The sequence below is a fragment of the Hippocampus comes genome, unplaced genomic scaffold, assembly GCF_001891065.2.
Source record: "Hippocampus comes isolate QL1 unplaced genomic scaffold, H_comes_QL1_v1.1 scaffold82, whole genome shotgun sequence".
In the NCBI taxonomy this organism is placed as follows: domain Eukaryota; kingdom Metazoa; phylum Chordata; class Actinopteri; order Syngnathiformes; family Syngnathidae; genus Hippocampus; species Hippocampus comes.
Window position 1 is genome coordinate 522,205 of NW_017805135.1, and position 19,118 is coordinate 541,322.

Consider the following 19,118-nt stretch of genomic DNA (forward strand, 5'->3'; position numbering starts at 1 on the left):
AAAGGAGAGACAGAAGGGAAGATGGTTAAAATGAAGTAAGGATGCAATATAAAAAGCATAAGGAAGGAAGGGAGACAAAAGAAAGAATGGTAGGTATGTGATAGAAGAGAATGCAAGAAGCCTATCTCAGCCATTTTCGGCAGTAGGCGGGGGGCACCCTGAACTGGTTGCCAGCCAATTGCAGGGCACATAGAGACAAACAGCCATCCGCGCTCACACCTAAAGCCAATTTAGAGTCTTCAATCAGCCTGCCATGCATGTTTTTGGAATGTGGGAGGGAACCGGAGTACCCAGAGAAAACCCATGCAGGCCCTGGCAGAACATGCAAACTCCACACATGGAGGCTGGAGCTGGAATTGAACCCTGTATCTCTGCACTGTGAGGTCGACGCGCTAACCACTGGACCACCAGGCCGCCCAGGAGGGAAATCATGCCAGGAAAAAAAACAAAAACTGTAAAAGAAAAGAACATCTATATACAGTCATGTTTCTAAGCATGTGCACCTGCACATTCTTGGCAACAGGACCCAGTGACGTGGCCCATAGATGCCATGTTGGAGTGGGGGTGGGAGGTGGAATGAGCTGTCAATCACGCTCCCACCGCCTGTCACTTTGCGGCCGCTTGTCACATCACTTCACACATCCGACTGCTCATCACTTCCTCGTCATCGCCTGCTCCTTTTCGGGGACAAACGCAACGCAATTCCTGCGCCAACATACAACCCCGCATCAAAGAAATACCCTCAGAATTTCTAAATACATTGAAAAGCTTACTGGTAAACAAACAACAGACTGCCCAAATGTTCATTTTTGTGTCATGACGTGACATTTCACAGCATGTTATCTCCAGCAGGCTGAGCAGCATCGCCCCCACTCAACCGGCCAGCATGACCCACGGGCAGGAAATTACTTGGCCGTTGCATGATGTATTAACACACACGCGTACACGCACAGCCTCCTGTCATAGGCATTGACTCACACACGCTGAAAGAAAAAAAAAAAAACTTCACTGCAGGCAAACACAAGATAGACCGAACGGCATTTATATAATACAGTGAAAATATTCAAAAGGGACACTGTTAATTCAGATTTGGAATCATAATCAGAATAGATTTATTGTCATTATTGTGTCACAGAGTGTAACGAAATGGACCAGACCCAAGACTGATCAAAAACACAATACTGTGCAGCCACCTTGTAGGAGACAGACAATACCAAGAACAACAAAAATGAGTGGCCATTAAGACACAACAACAAAGACATGGAAAGCCATTTGAGAGTTTATTCGATATCATTGATGACCAATTGAAGGTCTTTGTACGACTGGTACACTCTCTCCTTAGCAGAAAGACAATTCAGCACACTAGTCGAACGAAAGAATGAATGCAAGGATGGATAATGCCAAACCTGAACCTTGCATGTACTTGTTCCAAGTGTGAAATAATGTCAAACAGTAGTGGAAGGCAGCAGTCGATATTAAAGCGTTACTAGTAAGATACATTCCACTGGTGTACTCAATTGTCTAAGAGTGAGGATAAAGATCATACACGGACCTTAAACTGAGTTTAAAGATCTCTCAGAAATGCTCGTCAATGGAAAACAGTTTTTCATGGACGGCAGACTTGAAGCAAGGAGAAGAAACGCAGTTAAAGTTCAGTCAATGTTTACTGGCAGAGGGGACACAGCTTCAAGCCTGATGTAAAAATATTTCGGTGCTGAGAACCATCCCATAAGCCCCCCCACAAAAAAAATTAAAGTGCTTCTTGAGTTCACATCTTTGAGTTAAAAAAGGTTTTCAGGAACCATGCGGGCCCCATGTCCATTGTGTGAGTTGAATTATTGTCGACATGGCGGCTCCAGAGCGTGGGGCAACGATTTCAGCCCTGTAGGTTAAACGTCCGAAGGCAGCGACTGGAGCAGCAGTACGCCACAAAACTGACCGTGGTCCTAATGAAGAAAAACGCAGGCTGACATCAAATACATTTGAAAAATTCTAGATTATATATAAAGTTTATTTCGAGTGATGTAAAAAAAAAAATGGTGAGTTAAAACATATGACCATCATTGTGTTTACACTGATCAAACTTTTTTTTTTTAACTCCGCGATTTCAAAGCGGGCGGTATCAAACCTGCGGTGTACTCCTGCCAAGGCCGTGTGTTGCAGCGGGAAGAGTTTGGGGTAGATGACGGTGAACATGGCTTGAGTGCAGCGGTGACAGTGACCCAGAGGGAACTGCAGCAGATCGAGGAGACTCTTTGGTAGCGGAATGGGTGGCGGGAAGGTCACATCTACAAATACACACTTGATGTTATGATCCATATTTATACATCTCAATATGCACTCATTGTTGCACTGTGCTGGCAGAATGTCAATGACGTGATTGTCCCATTTACAATTCATGATTTTAATGTCTATAATTTAAGTTGCAATGTGCAATAGAACTATTATCCATGTAAACAGCGTCATCCACCGTACACATCAGGATTACAGTGTTTCCTGCTATTGTTAGGGGACAGGGACTGAACCCATGTGACATGAGGCAGACAGGAATTTGCCTCACCTGTGGGATGGCGGCGTTGGTGGTAGTAGAGGCGGTGCAGCGTTCTCATGGCGAGCTCCTCCAGGGTGACCACGTTGTCGGCCTCCGAGGCCACCACTTTGACCTCGGCCGGCAGCCCGAACAAAGCCTCGCTCAGCACCTCATCCTGGCCTTCCTGGTCCGTGTCGCTGCCGTGCGGCGACACGCCGCACCTGTGGACAAAACAAGCAGACACAGAATTATGAGAGGTGTCATAAAGGTTCCAGGACTGGTGTCACAAAAGTTTTCAAGCTCAAATTGTCGAACTTCAAGTCTTCCACTTCCACTTTCCCAGCCTTCTCGCAATCATGAAAAGGATTCGTCCAACTTCAAAACAGGAATCAAGAAGCTCACATGAAGACTACTCCATCATGCTCGTGACTTCATTTCCAGAGCCACACTCCTTAAAGGTGAAGTCAAGTCATAAATGTTTACTATAATATGTTCTATGCATCCCCACTAGTCCAAACACTTGTTGTGATTTTCAGCTTGTCAAAACTGAGAGAAATTACACTTCCTAAAACCAGCCCATTTCTTCACATTCTCTTTTATTATCTTTTAAAACAATACTGTGCTATTTTTTTGTTCAAAAACACTGAACACAAAATGTTGGTGGTTTGTCGGGGGCTGGAATTGATTAACAGCATAATTACCAGCAAAACAACATGACGTATGATTAAAGGAAAATGTTACCCGCTGCATCCGATGACCTTGTTGTACAAATAAGACGGTAGGCCTTTCAGGTACAAATTGTTGTCCACGAACACAAACTGCAGTTCACGCGATCCTCCCAGATCTAAAAAGAAACAACCACAAGGATGTCCTGGATAGTCGCAGGAAAAAAAGCAAGGAAGGCGTCGAGTGTAATGATGCCGACCGACCTAGCGGCAGGAAGGTGAGGCGGTTGGCGGCAATGGAGAGCTGGGTGAGGCGAGCCAGCCGGCAGAGGTGGCGCGGCACGTGGCTCAGCAGGTTGTGGTCGGCGCTCAGGTGCTGGAGGGACGAGCAGCGGTGCAGCCGGTCGGGGAGCGACACCAGCTGGTTGATTGACACGTCCAGAGTCTCCAGGAACTGAAGGTCACCGATCTCTTCATGGGATAGGAAGACAATAAGACATTTTTGAAATGTACAGCGTCATACTATTATCAAGGGTCAAGTTAAATTATTTGGGCTATGTGCCCTAGAATTGACAAGCTAAAATAAATTTCTATTTATTTATGATTGCTTTTATGAATTTTTGCTTCGGTCCTGTCCAACAACAACATACAGGTTGTAAAATGGAACACTGCTTCCCTCTACTGGCCCATAAGGCTACTACAGCTGAAAAGTGATCCCAGCAAATCCAGTCGAACCTCGTTACAACGAACCTCGAGGGACATCGCAAATCTGTACGTTAGAACGGTAGTTCGTTGAAACCATTTCCTATAAAATGGCCGCCAACTACGATGTATAGTATGAATATTCATAGATGTAAAGACATGAACATAAAATCTGGTCGTTATACTGAAGCTTATGTTATAAAGGTGTTCGTTGTAAGCAAAATCGGCAAATGGAAAATGAATTCTGTACAATCGGGTCTTTGAAATGTGAACGCTTTTGGGGATGAAAATGTAAATGGGGTACGTTGAAAAGAGGTTCGACTCTAATTAACCCTGCTTAACTCTACAGCGCAGAAGTGCGTGACACAAAAATGCTTGAAAAAGAAGCACGTGGTCTTACCGGGTGGCAGGCTTTTAAGCTGGTTGTTGGACAGTCGGAGATGTCTCAGAGACCTCAGTCTTCCAACCTCCGGGCAGAGAAGCTGCAGGGCATTGCTGCTCAGGTCCAGTGACTGCAGCCGTGCCAAGTTTCCAATAGCTGAAGACAAAGTCACAAATAAGTATCCATTTTAGTTTAGTCAAGTAAGTGTGGAAAATTTACTTCTGTGACTCGCTGTTATTTGGGCGGTTCGGTGTATCGACTGCCCAAGACTCACCTTCGGGAATAATCACAATATTGTTGGAGTGCAAATACCTAAAAGGAGAACAAGAAAGTGGCCGTCATTTTGGTTGTTGATTCGCTTTTAATTTTAATATGAAACCATGAACTTTTTTTGCAACAAAAAGAAATGGAAAATAAATATTTGGAGAGACAATGAAAAGTAAATACAAAAAATGAAAAAAAAAACATCAGAGAAAAAAAATTGGGGAGGGGCAAAAAGAGGATATCCATGATTTTTGTTCGACAGTGCAAACCAACTTCTAATCCATACTTCTTCCAATTTATCAGTAATATAGTGAAAATGAGTGGAAGTCTGAATACTTATAATAATAACAACAATAAAAAACAATACTCACAGCTCTATTAGATTCGGTAGCTTCTGTGCAAGATTGTCAGGCTGAAAAGATTGGAGAAAAAAAAAAACAGCAGAATTATGGTGTGAACATCACCCTTTTAGTGATTGAGCAGTTTAAAATGCTGTATACCAGCGTGGTGAGCGAATTCCGTTTCATGTAGAGCCTCTCCAGGAACTGCAGGCCCTCGTCTTTGAGCAGCTCCACGGGGAAATGGCTGAGATTCCTGTAGTTGAGAAAGAGATTCTTGTGGCGCTCCTGCTTGGCCATGAAGATGGTCTCGTGGAGCTCACTGGCCATCTTGGAAGATGAGTCTCCTCTTCTGTTGCGTACAGTCCTTCCTTCCTATTCTACGCTGTCATTATCTTTCTGGAGGGAATGAAAAACAACAAAATTGGGAGGAAAAGTAAGTTTTGTTTTTTTTTTACTGCAGACAAAATTTGACCGTGGCTGCCTTCTGCTCTAAATCTAATAACATGAAAACATTATCTGGCCAGTGTGGCAGCAGTTAGGTGTCATATTATGCAGAAAAGGTTGGAAAATGCTCCTTAAAAAGTTGAAGGAAAAGCGAAACACTAAATTAACACGAAGGCCATGTGAATAAAGTGACATTCACATCTTTGAGTGAAAAGCGAGGGAACACGTTCCAGACTCAACAGGTAAAAGTTGACGATACAGAGAGACAATATTCAAAATAACTTTTTATGGATTGACTTTTACCCCTGTTTAACACATTTTAACTTCCTGAACACACTTTTTAAACTCATCTTAATGTATTTGACCACAAATGAACTAATTACAACCATAAAATGTTGAGGAAAATAATGTACAAAAAGCACATGGGTTTAAGTGTGTTATTTGACACCTGCAAGCCTGCACGTGAGTGTGAGGGCGAGAGCTGTGGCCAAAAGCAGCTTCTGCATGACTGTGCTCAGTGTTTTATTGTTCTCCCGGCATCCAATAAATGGCTGAAAAATGAATTGGCGACTGTGGCTTTCCTTTCTCACATGCAAGGGCATTGAGGTAAGGAAGTTGATTGAAAAACTAATAAAAAACCATGATCTCGCTGGGGCATAAAGGATGAACAGTGTAAGGCCCATTTCATCAGTATTCCGAATTATTCATGTGAGTATAAGAAGAAAAGTACCATCTGTGACGAAAAGATGGGAAAATAAATAAGCAATTGGACCGCTGATACATTAAATCTTATCCAATATTCTTTGTATTGTGAAACCTAGCATGGGCAAACAACGAATTCGTGTCAAATAATAACTTGTGCCCTGTTGGGCTTCAAGCAGCACAATGTGTGTGCATTCTGAACACTAAACATACGTTAATGAGTGACAACCGTTACGTGCTTGACACAGACTTCCTTCGAGAACGTTAGCACGGTCAAGCTAAACTAAATTAGCCTCTCTGTCAATCTTCTTAGCACGACAACAAGGCGCGGAGGAAAACAACGACGATACCAAAATAAATCGCTTACCCAAAGTGTGACGGAGGAACATGTTTATGATAGGGATGCCAAGGTAGTAAAAACACAAATATGAACGTGTGTATCAAAAACATGAAATTTAGGTAAATGCAATTCGCTGGACTGTGGAAAAACAATGTGACGTCACTCCCACTCCCGAGGGTTCCGCTCAGATCAATAATTTTCCTGAAATTTTTCCTGCAATATTTCTTTGAATTTCTGAGCTAGTCATAAACAATTCGCAACATGAGATAATTAAAAAAAAAAAAAAAGATAATCTCCTAAATTTTAATTTACTTTTTTGTGACGTAATCTTCGCCCTCGAACTTTGTGGTCCAGCAGTCCTACAATAAAATTATAGATTTTCATGTATACATTCTGTTCACCCATTATTTTGGTAATTTATAAACAATACGTGAACCATAATAATATATATTTTAAATTTACGTTTTTAGTTACGCACGTGACATCATTCCGCCTTTGTGGGAGGGCTGATGCTGCTTTCGATGAGGGTGGGAAATCGGAATGTCCCAGTTCCGACCTCAAAGCGTTCGTGGCAAGTGACTGATTCCGATAAATTGTTTGTAGTTCTAGATCATTACAGCACATTTCCAGCAAATCTTCGTAATAATTTACTTAATTTCTATAAAGGAATATCTTATCTTCAAATAATTTCATTCATTTCATCACAATAACTTCATGCGGGGAGATAACGGCATATCTTCACTTGTCAGTCCAAATCACATTGTGTTCCATGAAGTTATTTCGAATAACTTAACACAGGTAATTAATTAATAAGCAATTCGAAATATGTTTCTAATCTTGTAAATTTTGTTTCGCCACGGCCTGTGTCTCCATGGGGTCGCCATTCTCGAGGACGCCACATAGAAGTCGGTCGGTAATTAATTTTTTTTAGTCGTCCCTCCCACTTCAAATGAGCGTTCTCTCTTTCCTAGTATGAAGTTGGGAAGTCCGACCTCTCAACTTTTTCGAATCCAGCATGAGTCCAGGCCTGTCACTCACACGTACATCATTTTGTGTTGTGTCCGATCAGCCTTTAAAGTTAAAAAATAAAATAAAAAAATCACTGAATAATGTACAAAATCATCGGTTTGGTTACTTAAATGTTAAGTCATCATCAGCAAATAACCACTCAATATTTGTTTTTAAATGCGAATAAAAAAATTTCCAAAAAGTTTTTTAATTCAAATGTTGACAGTTTTGAAATATTTTTTTCTCTTAATATGTTTTTAGTGTACATGCACGACAAGCTGTGGGCTAGCCGTCACTCTTCAGCCCGACAATTTTCTACATTATTCTATGATTATTTTAAAGGTTGATCAGACATAATACAAAATGTGAATTTAGATTTTCCAATATTTGTTATCTGCATTGTGGTTTACATGCAAATGTTCAATAAAAGTAAACTAAACTATTCCGTCTTTAGCAGCTATTGCCCAATATTTGTGTGCATTAAAGGTCATTTTAAGTTCAACATTTTTATTTTACCCGCATCAACATGTCATGACTCTAATAGGAGTGTGAACATTTGGAGATATTTTGCCATTGAGGCTCAATAAAGGCAAGCATTCATGACTTGCATACATTTTTATTTATCTTAAATGCCATGTAGAAAAACAAACAAAGACAAGAACCAGAGAAACATTCTCTTCTTCCTTCAGCCAATTTCTCTTCTAACCTCCGCACGTATTTGAAAACGTCATGTACAAAACAAAACTGGGAAGAGAACACCCAAAACAAAATCTCATTCTAACTTTTCATTAAGAATGCTGAAAGGCTATTGGAAAAATGTACAAAACTATATTGGCCATGGATGCAAGAAAAAGATTTTATTTTTATTTTTTTTACTTTGAGGCCATCCAGTGGTAAAACAACAACAGCAAAATCCTGATCCCTTACTTCTGTCTTGACTGCATTTAAAAAAGCAGAGAATGAGGAGTACGTGGCTGTCACCATGACAACCCCAAAGAAACCAGAAAGCCAGGATTTTGCTGTTTTCTCACCTTTGAACATGTGACCGAACCAAACCTGATGTGGTCCACTATGTCATGAAGACTTCTATAAATACCTCCCTGGGGCAAACAAAATATCCGCCCAAAATACACCCAAGTCTCAACCAGACATTAAAACTGGCTTCAAAAGTGTACAGAATGTGCCTCCACATACTCATGAATGTGCGAAGGAGACGTGGAAGATTGAATGTTGTGGTGTTTTTGTTTTTGCAAACAGTGACAGAAACATGGGCAGAAAAAAAAATAGCTGAGCTGTATTGCATTATTTTACATTTTACGAAACAAATGGCATCCTTCTACCATCCTTTTGCTGATATGTCATGAGGCATCGAAAGAGTATTTGGGCCGCATCGAAAGGGGGAAGAAAATGAAGTCATAATTTACACAAAAATAAGTGATAAATTATGTAATATTACAAGAAAATCCCCGAATGCACAGTTGTGATTTTTGGACAATAGTGTTACATGAAAAAAAAAAAAACCCTTCTGTTTTGCGGCACAGTTGTAAATTTACAGGGAAAAAAAGAGTAACATTGCTAAAGTCAATAAATTCAAAATATTATGAGACTATAACATTGAATGTACCAGAACAATGTCAGAGCTTGTACAGTATGTAGTAAGTTGAGTCATAGCGTTATGAGGATCAAGTAGCGACCTCAAAAGTCCCAAATTTAACCCCCCCAAAAACATCAAATTAGTATGAGAATAAAGTTGTAGCATTGAGGAAATAAATATTGAAAACAAAAAGGATGCCTTGAAGTGACAAAACTAATAATTTATTTCTGTAACGTGACACCCTATAATGTAATAGGAGAGCTAAAATAATGAAAACCATAATTTTGAACAATAACATTCAAATATGAAGATAAAGTCAGCATGACAATGTTGAAAAATAACTAGAATATCACAAAAACATGGCAATGAGTTTGAGGAAAGTGTAGAAACTTTACCAAAATAAATGTAATATTACCAGCTATCTATCTATAAATGTATACATGTTAACACCTAACTACAAATGTGTACTTGTATGACCGTCACATCAAAATTTGGATTTTTTTTTAACTTATTGATGGCAATATTTCAACTAATTTCACAATGCGACATTTTTTAGTAGTTTAGACTTTTTTCTGGTAACTGACTTATCTGTCTTATAGCTGTTTTTGATCAAATGTTTTTATGCTTTTTTTCATTATATATCAACGATTCTTCTATTTTGGCTTTTAACACCATTTGATGCCTTTCACTGTGTAATGTTACAATGTATCCCCCCAAAATGCCATGTATTTTGTCGAATAAGTACATGTGACTTTTTGTTGTGGTCCTTATACTCTTAATCCAATGGAAGGAAACGGATTATTTCCATCCAGCTGTATCTTAAGTACACTGTGCCAGTACAACAGCACCTACAGTCACGCACCCGAGTTCCACTTCGAGCATTGTGATTGGTCGATTATCTACGTGGTCATCCAAAAAACAAACAAAAAACAATCCCCATGTTTCCGTGCTGCTGTTTGGTTTGTGAAATTAAAGCTCCTCCACATCAAAATTACAATAAAATAAAACAACAGTGAGGTAGATGGATGGTTGAACAAAAGAACTGAAAAAAAAACACCTTCTCCCTTGCCCCAAAAGTTGCAAAAACCCCTAAAAAAAGGTATCAAAACAAACAGAAAAAGTCTCCAGCTATTTCTGTACAGTGATTTACACACAAAAAAAAACAACACAAATAAACAAGGCAGGCCGTTATTTCTTCAACATATATAAAATAAATTAATTCAGCCTTTTACTGAGGGAACAGAAATATCTTTAGCATTATTAGCCGACTATATCCTGCTGCCATTTTGTAGTGAGATTTCTTGACCTTTAATAGTAGCACATCAAGACTTTGTCTTCATTAGCATTAGCTAGCTAACCAACTAAAATGAGTGACATCGGCTTTCATGTTCTGAATGCCAGAAAAAAAGTCATAATTTAAAAATAAACATGTACGCTTATTTTGTGATGATGAGGATTCATGTACTGTACAACGCCATTTTAGGTGCCTATCATCTCTAGATTGTTAGCATAAGCGAGCTAGCTGGCTTAGATGCTTGCTGAAAAATCTAGTGTAGTTGGTCGATTTAAAAAAAAAAAGTAACTTGGAAGCAGACTTGGAAACATCTTGAGCAAGCCTTGTGGCTTCCTCTTGTTGGCTCGTTCAAGATTTTATTTCTCTTGTTTTCACAAGAGGAATAAAATGCGGTACCTAAGTTATTTTACTTGATGGTGACGGAAAAATTGAGAGGCTCAATGAAAAACTTTGGTCAAAAATGCACAAAATCCTAGCTTTGCAGCCAGCTCAATAGCTAGCACTGCAGCTATTGGAAAACAAGAGATGACGACTGTTATTTCAATTCAATGTTGTTTGGGAAAAAAAAAAAAGCAGTAGTGTGTAAACAATGTATTGTTTTCTGACTCAACAACAGCTATCCGAAAACAAGAGGGCAACAAAACACTTATTTCAAAGGTTGATTGGTGACAAACCATTAATGTCCACTTCATGTGATTATTAAAATTTGAAAATGTCAAAAACTTAAGGCAGCAGCTAGCATAGTACCTAGCTTGACAGTTACATGAAGAAAAGTCTACAAGAGTTAATTAGATTGATGGTTGTTGACTATTAATTTAATTCGATAAGAATTGGAGAAGGAGAAGGCATCTTGTGCGACAGCTAGCTAAAAACGAGAATATTAATACTGTGATTTGGCGGCAAACATTTGAGTGTGGTGAAGAAACACGCACGCACGCACTTTATATCTCAATCAATAATATTTTTTAAATTTTTTGCCAGAACCCCACTAAAGGTAATAATTAAAGCCTAAAATGGCAGCACGAACCTGAGATTTACTTGGGACTCTTTCCTAAGGAAAAAAGAATATCAGGGGTACTTCTTTGAAATCAGCTCAGTTACATTTAAAGAAAAAAAAAATAAACAAACCAAAAATCATGGCAAACTGCAGTGAAAACGCTCGTAAATTCAACCTGAAGGTCTCTTATAAACTCAAAGTCATATATATTTATATAGATCTATATTACAACCACAAGAGAAAATAAGGAATAGCAGCTTGTCTTTTCTTTTGTCTGTACAAGATGAACACGGGGACCATATAAAAAGGTAGAAAAAGTCAACCCCCCCCCCAAAAAAATGGCATAAATGCTTTTGAACAATATATGTAAAAAAAATTCAATTACACCACCATGACTTAGTGTTTTGACCTCTATTCGGAACACTTTGCAATAATTTCCGACAATTTGTGGCTCAGATTTATACGTCAACACAAAATGGTGTCTCAAAATGGGGACCACAGTATCAAAATGTTGGTTTTGGAAGGTTTCAAACCATTCAGAATATATATATTTCTAATCTCACTGAAAACCAACGAGCGCTTTCCAACAATTTATTTATGGCACAAATTTTAATGTAGAGGGAAAAAAATGGAGTAGCAAAAATTGTTTTACATTGCTTTTTTTCTGTTACCATATGACTACCACAATGCCAGCCTCCATCGGCAGAGTCTCAAAATGGCTTTATGCCATATTTGTATGTTTTTGTGCCATCATGTTGTTTTGCGTTGTGCACAATGGCAGAAAAATGGACGACATCTCTAAGTCCAAAATCCAAATGTTTATAGGCGTCATTTTTCATATGTTCCACTGTTTTTACCAAACCCTTTCAGGCCTTTGAATGTCATTATCGTACCGATGAGCAAAATGTTGGCGGAGTTATTAAAAAGTTGTTTTTGATGTTTTAGTATTTCCACAGTCATTTTCCTAATTTTTCCTGCCTTTTTTTTAAATTGTTATCGTAAATGCGCTTCACAAATGACTGAAAGAAAAGTCATGGTCGTGTTATGAAATCTTTTTTAGAAGTTTTTCGACACTGATTCGCAGCACTTGGCGACTGTGTGTGGCTCAGATTTTGATGTCGATACAAAATGAATCATCAAAATGGAGACAAGAGTATCAAAATGTAGTGTTTTTCATCTTATTTTTCATGCCTTTTACATCGTTACCGTACCAACTAGAACAAAGGCGGCAACATGGAGGACCTGCCTATATAAGTGCTTCATCTCTCGTTAGGTATTCATCCATAATGCCTGCCCAAAAATGGACCGTAATCCCCTTAGAAATGGCTCTTGTTTTACTTAAGGGGAAAAAAAAAAAAGTAAGAAAGCGTTTATAAAACAAGCAACTCCCTCCATGGTGTTTTTCGGCAGCAAGGGGGCAGTGTTGCATATGGTAAGACAACAACAACAACAACAAAAAAAAGGGTGGCATTACAGCAGAATAGGTTTGACTTCCCATGAGTCTTTGCTCCGTCCAATCAGCAGGCAGACGACTGAGGGAGGGGCATGGCACGCTGGTTTTTACGTCCCCCATTCATGTGGGCGTAGGGCGGCAGCTCGTCCAGGGTCGCCTGCATGGCGGCCACTGAGCCGGTCCCATTGGGCGGCGTCCCCATCCCTGCTGCCCCCACTACTGATGACGAGGTTGATGACATCAACCCATTAGCCGCTTGGTGCCCGATGGGCTCCTTGTCCGGACAGGGCCGGCTGGGGGAGCCGGGTGCTAGCGAGGGCCCGGGCGGAGTGTGGGAGCTGGGTGAGGGCGGCGTCTGTAGCGGCGTGTCCAAGGGGACGTCGTCCATGTTAACCGGGTGTTGTTGGGGCGGGGGCGGGCCCTGAGTGTCGGGCGGCTTGTTGTCGGCGCTGTGGAAAAAACTAACCTCACAGAAGGATGGTTCAAGATCGTCCTTCACGCTGCCGATGATTTCCACGAAAGATGGACGCATTTTGGGGTTGTACTGCCAGCACATGCGCATCAGCTCAAACCTGTACACACACACACCACACACACACACACACACACACACACACACACACACACACACACACACACACGATAAAATTAGGATTGACTGAGATATAACCATCCAAACACATTCAAATGGCACTTAATGAATCTACACGCATAATCTGGATCAGATCCGAATCAAATGTTTGAACATTAAAGCTTCTGTTCCTACATGCACTGCGAAATTGACATCTAGTGCAGGGGTGGGGAACTCCAGTCCTCGAGGCCCACTGTCCTGCATGTTTTAGAGGTTTCCCTCCAACACATTTGATTCAAATGATCAGCAAGTTCTTCAGAGGCGTTTTAACAATGCTGAAACTTTGAATCAGGTGTATTGCACGAGGGAAACATCAAAAAATTGCAGGACAGCGGTTGCCCATCCCTGATTTAGTGATGCTTTACTGCAGGGGTGTCAAACTCATTTTTTGTCGCGGGCCACTTCGAAGTTACAGCTTCCCTTGGAGGGCCAATGCAAAATCTCAACGTTATTTATTAACCATGACAATTTGACATTTCGGTGAAGATTTCAGCAAGGATCATCAAAGTTGACACACATGATTTGCTCTCGCGGGCCACATAAAATGACGTGCCGGGCCGGATCTGGCCCCCGAGCCTTGACTTTGACATCTACTTTAGTGACTGAGGCACAACAGACTAGTGCATATACTACTGTAGGGACTGCTGAGTAAATTTTACATCTTCATTCGCCACTATAGCGTCTGATGAACACAACTGAGATCTAGCGTCCACTATAGGGACTGAGGTGCAGCTTTGACATCAAGACTGTCCATGAAAGTGTCCAATATGCAAATATGTCACCTCGTGTCCACTGTCGTGACTGAGGCACAACTTTTACAACAGGAGTCAGCACATACAATGGACAATAGCGTTGTCCACTGTAGTGAATGATGCACTTTTTTAATATCAAGTCTGCCATGGTTTTTAACGAACAGCTTTTGAATAGCTGTCCATTGGAGTGACTTGGACATCAAGACTGATGCATGCATAGATAGAGATTGGACTTACAGCATGTCAGGGCAATTGTGCGGTTTCTCCAGCAGGCCTCCCTCCATGACGAAGCGCAGCACCTGCTCATTGGACAGGCCCTGGTAGGGTTGCTCTGCCAGCGTGGCGATCTCCCACAAGACCACACCAAACGACCTAAATGGAGACGGATGTGGTTTTGAGGGCATATGGGTGGCACTGCATGATATGGCACACCGTTATCTACTGTAATGACTCATATGCAACTTTGACCTAGAGTCCCGAAGATTTAGAAGGGAACAGCCATTGGGTCCAGCGTAGTGCTTTGCAAATTTGCCATCAAGACTGAAGATGTATTGAATACAAATAGAGGATAAATGCTGCCAATACAGCCGTATGTTGTGGTGACTTAGAAAACAGCTTTTGAAGAGCTGTCCCACATAGTGGCTGCTGCACAGCTTCGACATACAGACTCATGCGACGACACTCACCAGACGTCGGAATTGGTGGTGAAGACGCCATCCTTCAGAGACTCAGGTGACATCCAGCGGACGGGAAGCAAGCCCTTCCCGCCTTTGCGGTAGTAGTCTGTCTCGTAGATGTCTCTCGTCATGCCGAAGTCTGCACAAACACACGCAAGGCACCAACATTTTGATTCATCATCATCTCAAACAGTAAATGTCAGGAGTAAATGTCAAGCCAATGTTAAGTGTGTCAATCGGTTAGCTTGCTACAGAACTGTGGGAGTGACGAACGGTGAGGTTGCGGCAAATTTGAGTGTCAACCTCTTATCACTCCAACAACGGGCATCACGAAATTCCTCCAGGACATTCCTTAGGAATTGCGACCCATCTCAATTACCTCCTATCTTGACGGTAAAGTCCTCGGCCACCATGCAGTTGCGCGCCGCCAGGTCTCGGTGCACAAACTTGCTGGCATTGAGGTATGCCATGCCATCTGCGATCTGGCCAGCCATCTGCAGCATTTTCTTCAGGGGCGGAAGGGACAAACTGGACCACTGCTGCTGCAGGACATGCAGAGGGGAGGGTATCGATGTTTATTTCAACTATTCAGTTTTTTTTAAATATCCTTCCTTTTCCAAACATTTTTGTGCAGTATATATATACATATATATTTTTTTTTTTTTGCGGGCTGCGATGGTCCCTATCACCTTGCGAATGGTGAGGGTCCACTGTACTGGCAACCGGTTCTCAAAAAACAACACGTTTTCGATTCCCGTCCCAACCTTTTGTATCATTTTGATTCACATTACCTCTTTCGGTCGGAGGGAGCGCAAGTAGCTCTTGAGGTCTCCTCGTGTCATCAGCTCCATGATGACCAGGGTGGGCTGGCCCTGAGACACCACCCCCAGGAGACGCACCTATCGCAAAATGGAGCGTGATGAAAAAGTGTGTTTGCCATGTAAAGGGTGCGTGTGTGTGTTTGTGTGTAGGTGTGCGCGCGCGTACCACGTGATGACAGTTGAACTCCTTCATGACGGAAGCCTCGTTGAGGAACTCGATGCGCTCCCTCATGCTTGCCGACTCGTTCACGGTCTTGATGGCAACTCGCGTCTCAGCTTCGTCCTTCACCACGCCCTTTGCGATGCCCTCGTACACCATGCCGAATGAGCCCTGACCCAGCTCGCGGCTCAGGGAAATCTTCTCGCGCGCCACCTCCCACTCATCCGGCACGTACACTGTGCGGAGGAGAAAAGCGGGTAACCTTAAAACAAACGTTCACCACGCGTCTTTGACTGTTAGACAATCCTTAAGACGTGATGAGACGAACTCAAATTCAATTCTGCGGAACTGTATTTGATTTGTGGATGGTGAATGAGGAGACAGTGTTCAAGCGCTTTGAGTGCATTGCAGGTAGAATTTGACATTTTCCAGGAAACGTCAAATTGAAGCTTTCGCAGTACCGACGCTCCTTGAGTTATTTACATCAACATAGCAGTGTGCCTGCAGGGAAAACTAATATGGACATTCAGCACGGTTTTCCAACTAAGTACTCGACTCCTTAGGAAGCCATCCTTAACAATTTTGACAATCGCTTCTTGGCATTATCCAGCAGAAGGAGCAATTCCTTTGGGTTCGGCTTTATCTGCATCTTCTGTACTCACTTTCAGCCGCACTGAAGTACTCCGGATTGACTGACGCGTACAGGACTCCATTCCCAAGCCGATCGCTGTTCCTAGCGGCAAAGAAGTGAGTGTCAATCACATAGAATCCCAAATCAACACTTGAATAAAATGTTGTAAAATATATGTATAGTGTCTATGTTGGAAGGTAGTAAAAGACATTTGACCGCATTGAGAGTCATCATAAATGTTGCATTTTTCTATACCTCGAGATTTCCTATTTTATAGGAGCTTACACTGTCAATTTGTTTCATCAATTCTCCACAAATAGGACATTGCTGTCTCTGACATGCCTGCTAAAATTACACAACTGTCAAAATCTCTCCAGTTATCTACCTATTTCTTTATTTTGCTGCAATCAAGCAGATTTTTTTTCCCCCTTTGTGACGACACTCATGTTTATTCAACGCACCTTTTCCTGTTGAAGGCGAACAGCGAGCAGGCCAGGATGCAGATTAACAAGATGATTACGATGGGGGCCAATATGATGGCGTAGAGGAAGCTTTCATATCCTGATGGGTCAAGCATAGTCAGTATTTTGGGTTATAGTCAGTGTGTTGGTTATTAGGAGTGCGTTGAATGTTCGAGTGTCTTACGTTCGGCCACATAGAGATCTACCGGTCGCGTCCAGGATCCGTTCCCTGCCAACGATGTCGCTCGGATCCTCAACGAGTAGTTGCCCGGACTTAGGTTGGACAGACGGACGCCACGCTGTGTCCGATAGAGCTGACCCGACACGCACTCGTGTTTCTCAGTCTGACACACGCGCACACGAACAAAGAAAAACAAACACACACACGCAACCATTAGACCATCAGCTACATGGACAACGGTGCACATTTTTCCAAGGTTGAAGAAATCTGTTTTTGAATGCAACGATATTTTTCCACACCGGAAACGAGGTAAAATGATCTAGGGTCTTATGTATTGAACTTTAACTTTATCTGGTATGTGACCTGGCTCAACACAAAGAAAAAAAACGTGGCTGCTGTAGATTATAATATCTAGTTTTGCCATACCTCTGTGCCCAGTTTGAACTTGATCTCATACATGAGGATGAGGCCATTCGGGTGAGACGGTTCCGGCCAGCGCAGGAACACCGAGTCCTCGTGGCCCTCCCAGGACACCACGCCCGGAATGTCATCCGCCTTTTCTGGAAGGGAGAAGAGAAAAAGGCGTCATTAATTGAGACCAGGAGTGGGCCAAGTTTGGCTTGGGAGCCACATTATGAACCGCATTGTCATTTAATTCGGCCCACCTAGCACTTAGATTATCACGAGTCCTGTAGTATCTTTTACAGTAAATTTACCCCGCCCTCAGACTCTCCCCACTAAAATTACACTATACATCTTCATTTATATAGCGCTTGCAACATGCCAACTCCACACAGGAAGGACAGAGCCGGAATCAAACCTTGCATCTCTGCATTGTGAGGCGGACATGCTAACCAGTCAACCACAGTGTGCCCCCAAAAAGATGTTATTGTATATAAAAAAGTTTTGAACCCAACTAGAACTCATTCGGTGCCATCAACATGATTACTGAACGGGAATTTTGGGTGCCAGTCCAAGTGCTACTGGTTTTGGTCTCGGTTTTTGTCAAATAAATGACCCCAAACTTTGACTTATACTCCAGAGCAACATGTTTTTTTTCTACTTCATGATGCATTTTTTGACTGAGTAGGTTTTACAATCCAGAGCAACTTATTGTCAGAAAAATACGGTAGGTGCATTTTATTAATTGGTTAGTTATTTGTAAATACAATTTAAATTGAGGATGAATAGTTGTAAATATTAAATAATAAAATTGCCCAAATTTGGGTTAACACAAATGACATCTAATTGTGTGGCACTAACCTGCCGGTTTGGTTCTGGAGAAAACAAACTCGGCTGCGCTGCAACGCTGCACCTGTCGATTGCAAGCGTGAACGTCGATGCGGTATACGGTGAATGGCTGTAAACCGAAGATCTGCAGCTCGCGCTCCGTGACCGCTTGTTCGACAAAATCAAACTCTCGCTCCGCCAGCTCCGGGTCAGCGACGCTGCTGTTGGCGGCAGCCTGCAGGGGAGAGACTGTGCTGGTATTGGAGTGAAGCCGGTGCTGGCGTCGAGAGTGGGTGGCGTTGGCGATGTTGAATAGATCTCGACGACGGCGATCGGGTGGCCTGGGGGAAAAAAAAAAAAAAAAAACATTTCACGATTTAGTCCTTGAGGCCATTTTCGGTTAGCCACGAGAAATTTGGTAAGCTATAATGAGTAGACCCCACCCCCCCCACCCTCCAAAACAAACAAACAAACAAAAAGCTCACTAACATATGCTTGAAAAATAGGAAATCTGGCTTTTTGACACATTCCAGGGGTCATAGTTAGACAAGGTCCGAAAATATTTTGAAATTTCACCCCCTTCAGCCAGCGTTGCTGACTTTCAAAGGCAACGAACTTTATAATTTATTTTTTTAAGTTCTGCCCCTGCCATTTTCACTCTACAACACAAAATTGACACACTTATCATGAGCAGACCCACAAAAAAAAACCTTTGAACCTTGAAAGTTACAACAAGTTTGCCAGTTTGGCTTAAATCAGCCATTCCAATTCATATTGTCCATTTCCAGGATTCTTTCAAAGACGAATTTCTAAAATTAATGGGGTACAATTTAGAAATTGTGTTGACATGTCTACCAT

At 41.7% G+C, this 19,118-nt stretch overlaps 2 protein-coding genes across 5 annotated transcripts in view; both read right to left on the reverse strand.

The window, feature by feature from the left end:
• Positions 1–1,073: 1,073 nt before the first annotated feature.
• lrrc28 (leucine rich repeat containing 28) lies at positions 1,074–6,548 on the reverse strand. 3 transcript variants are annotated; one of them, XM_019866587.1, is made up of 10 exons: positions 6,398–6,548; positions 5,044–5,276; positions 4,915–4,955; positions 4,554–4,591; positions 4,298–4,435; positions 3,460–3,666; positions 3,272–3,374; positions 2,561–2,751; positions 2,129–2,288; positions 1,074–1,946 (listed from the first exon to the last, which is right to left on the reverse strand). In XM_019866587.1, the coding sequence occupies exons 2-10, from the start codon at positions 5,209–5,211 to the stop codon at positions 1,877–1,879; spliced, it is 1,116 nt and encodes a 371-aa protein (XP_019722146.1). In that variant the 5' UTR covers positions 5,212–5,276; positions 6,398–6,548; the 3' UTR covers positions 1,074–1,876. The 3 variants fall into 3 exon arrangements, with proteins under 3 accessions (XP_019722146.1, XP_019722143.1, XP_019722144.1); XM_019866584.1 differs by having other exon boundaries at positions 5,044–5,280; XM_019866585.1 differs by lacking the exon at positions 6,398–6,548 and adding an exon at positions 6,244–6,359 and having other exon boundaries at positions 5,044–5,280.
• Positions 6,549–7,978: 1,430 nt separating this feature from the next.
• Positions 7,979–19,118, reverse strand: part of igf1rb (insulin-like growth factor 1b receptor) — a 49,378-nt gene continuing 38,238 nt past the window's right edge. Inside the window, exons 11-21 of one of the 2 annotated variants that reach the window (XM_019866568.1) lie at positions 18,294–18,601; positions 17,457–17,590; positions 17,034–17,193; positions 16,850–16,949; positions 16,420–16,490; positions 15,764–15,993; positions 15,568–15,675; positions 15,156–15,315; positions 14,786–14,915; positions 14,337–14,471; positions 7,979–13,288 (exon numbers count right to left, since the gene is read on the reverse strand). In XM_019866568.1, the coding sequence (XP_019722127.1) occupies positions 12,781–13,288; positions 14,337–14,471; positions 14,786–14,915; positions 15,156–15,315; positions 15,568–15,675; positions 15,764–15,993; positions 16,420–16,490; positions 16,850–16,949; positions 17,034–17,193; positions 17,457–17,590; positions 18,294–18,601 (2,044 nt within the window). In that variant the 3' untranslated portion in view covers positions 7,979–12,780. Of the gene's footprint in view, positions 13,289–14,336; positions 14,472–14,785; positions 14,916–15,155; positions 15,319–15,567; positions 15,676–15,763; positions 15,994–16,419; positions 16,491–16,849; positions 16,950–17,033; positions 17,194–17,456; positions 17,591–18,293; positions 18,602–19,118 lie in introns of both variants that reach the window. The other variant, XM_019866567.1, reaches the window with a different exon arrangement.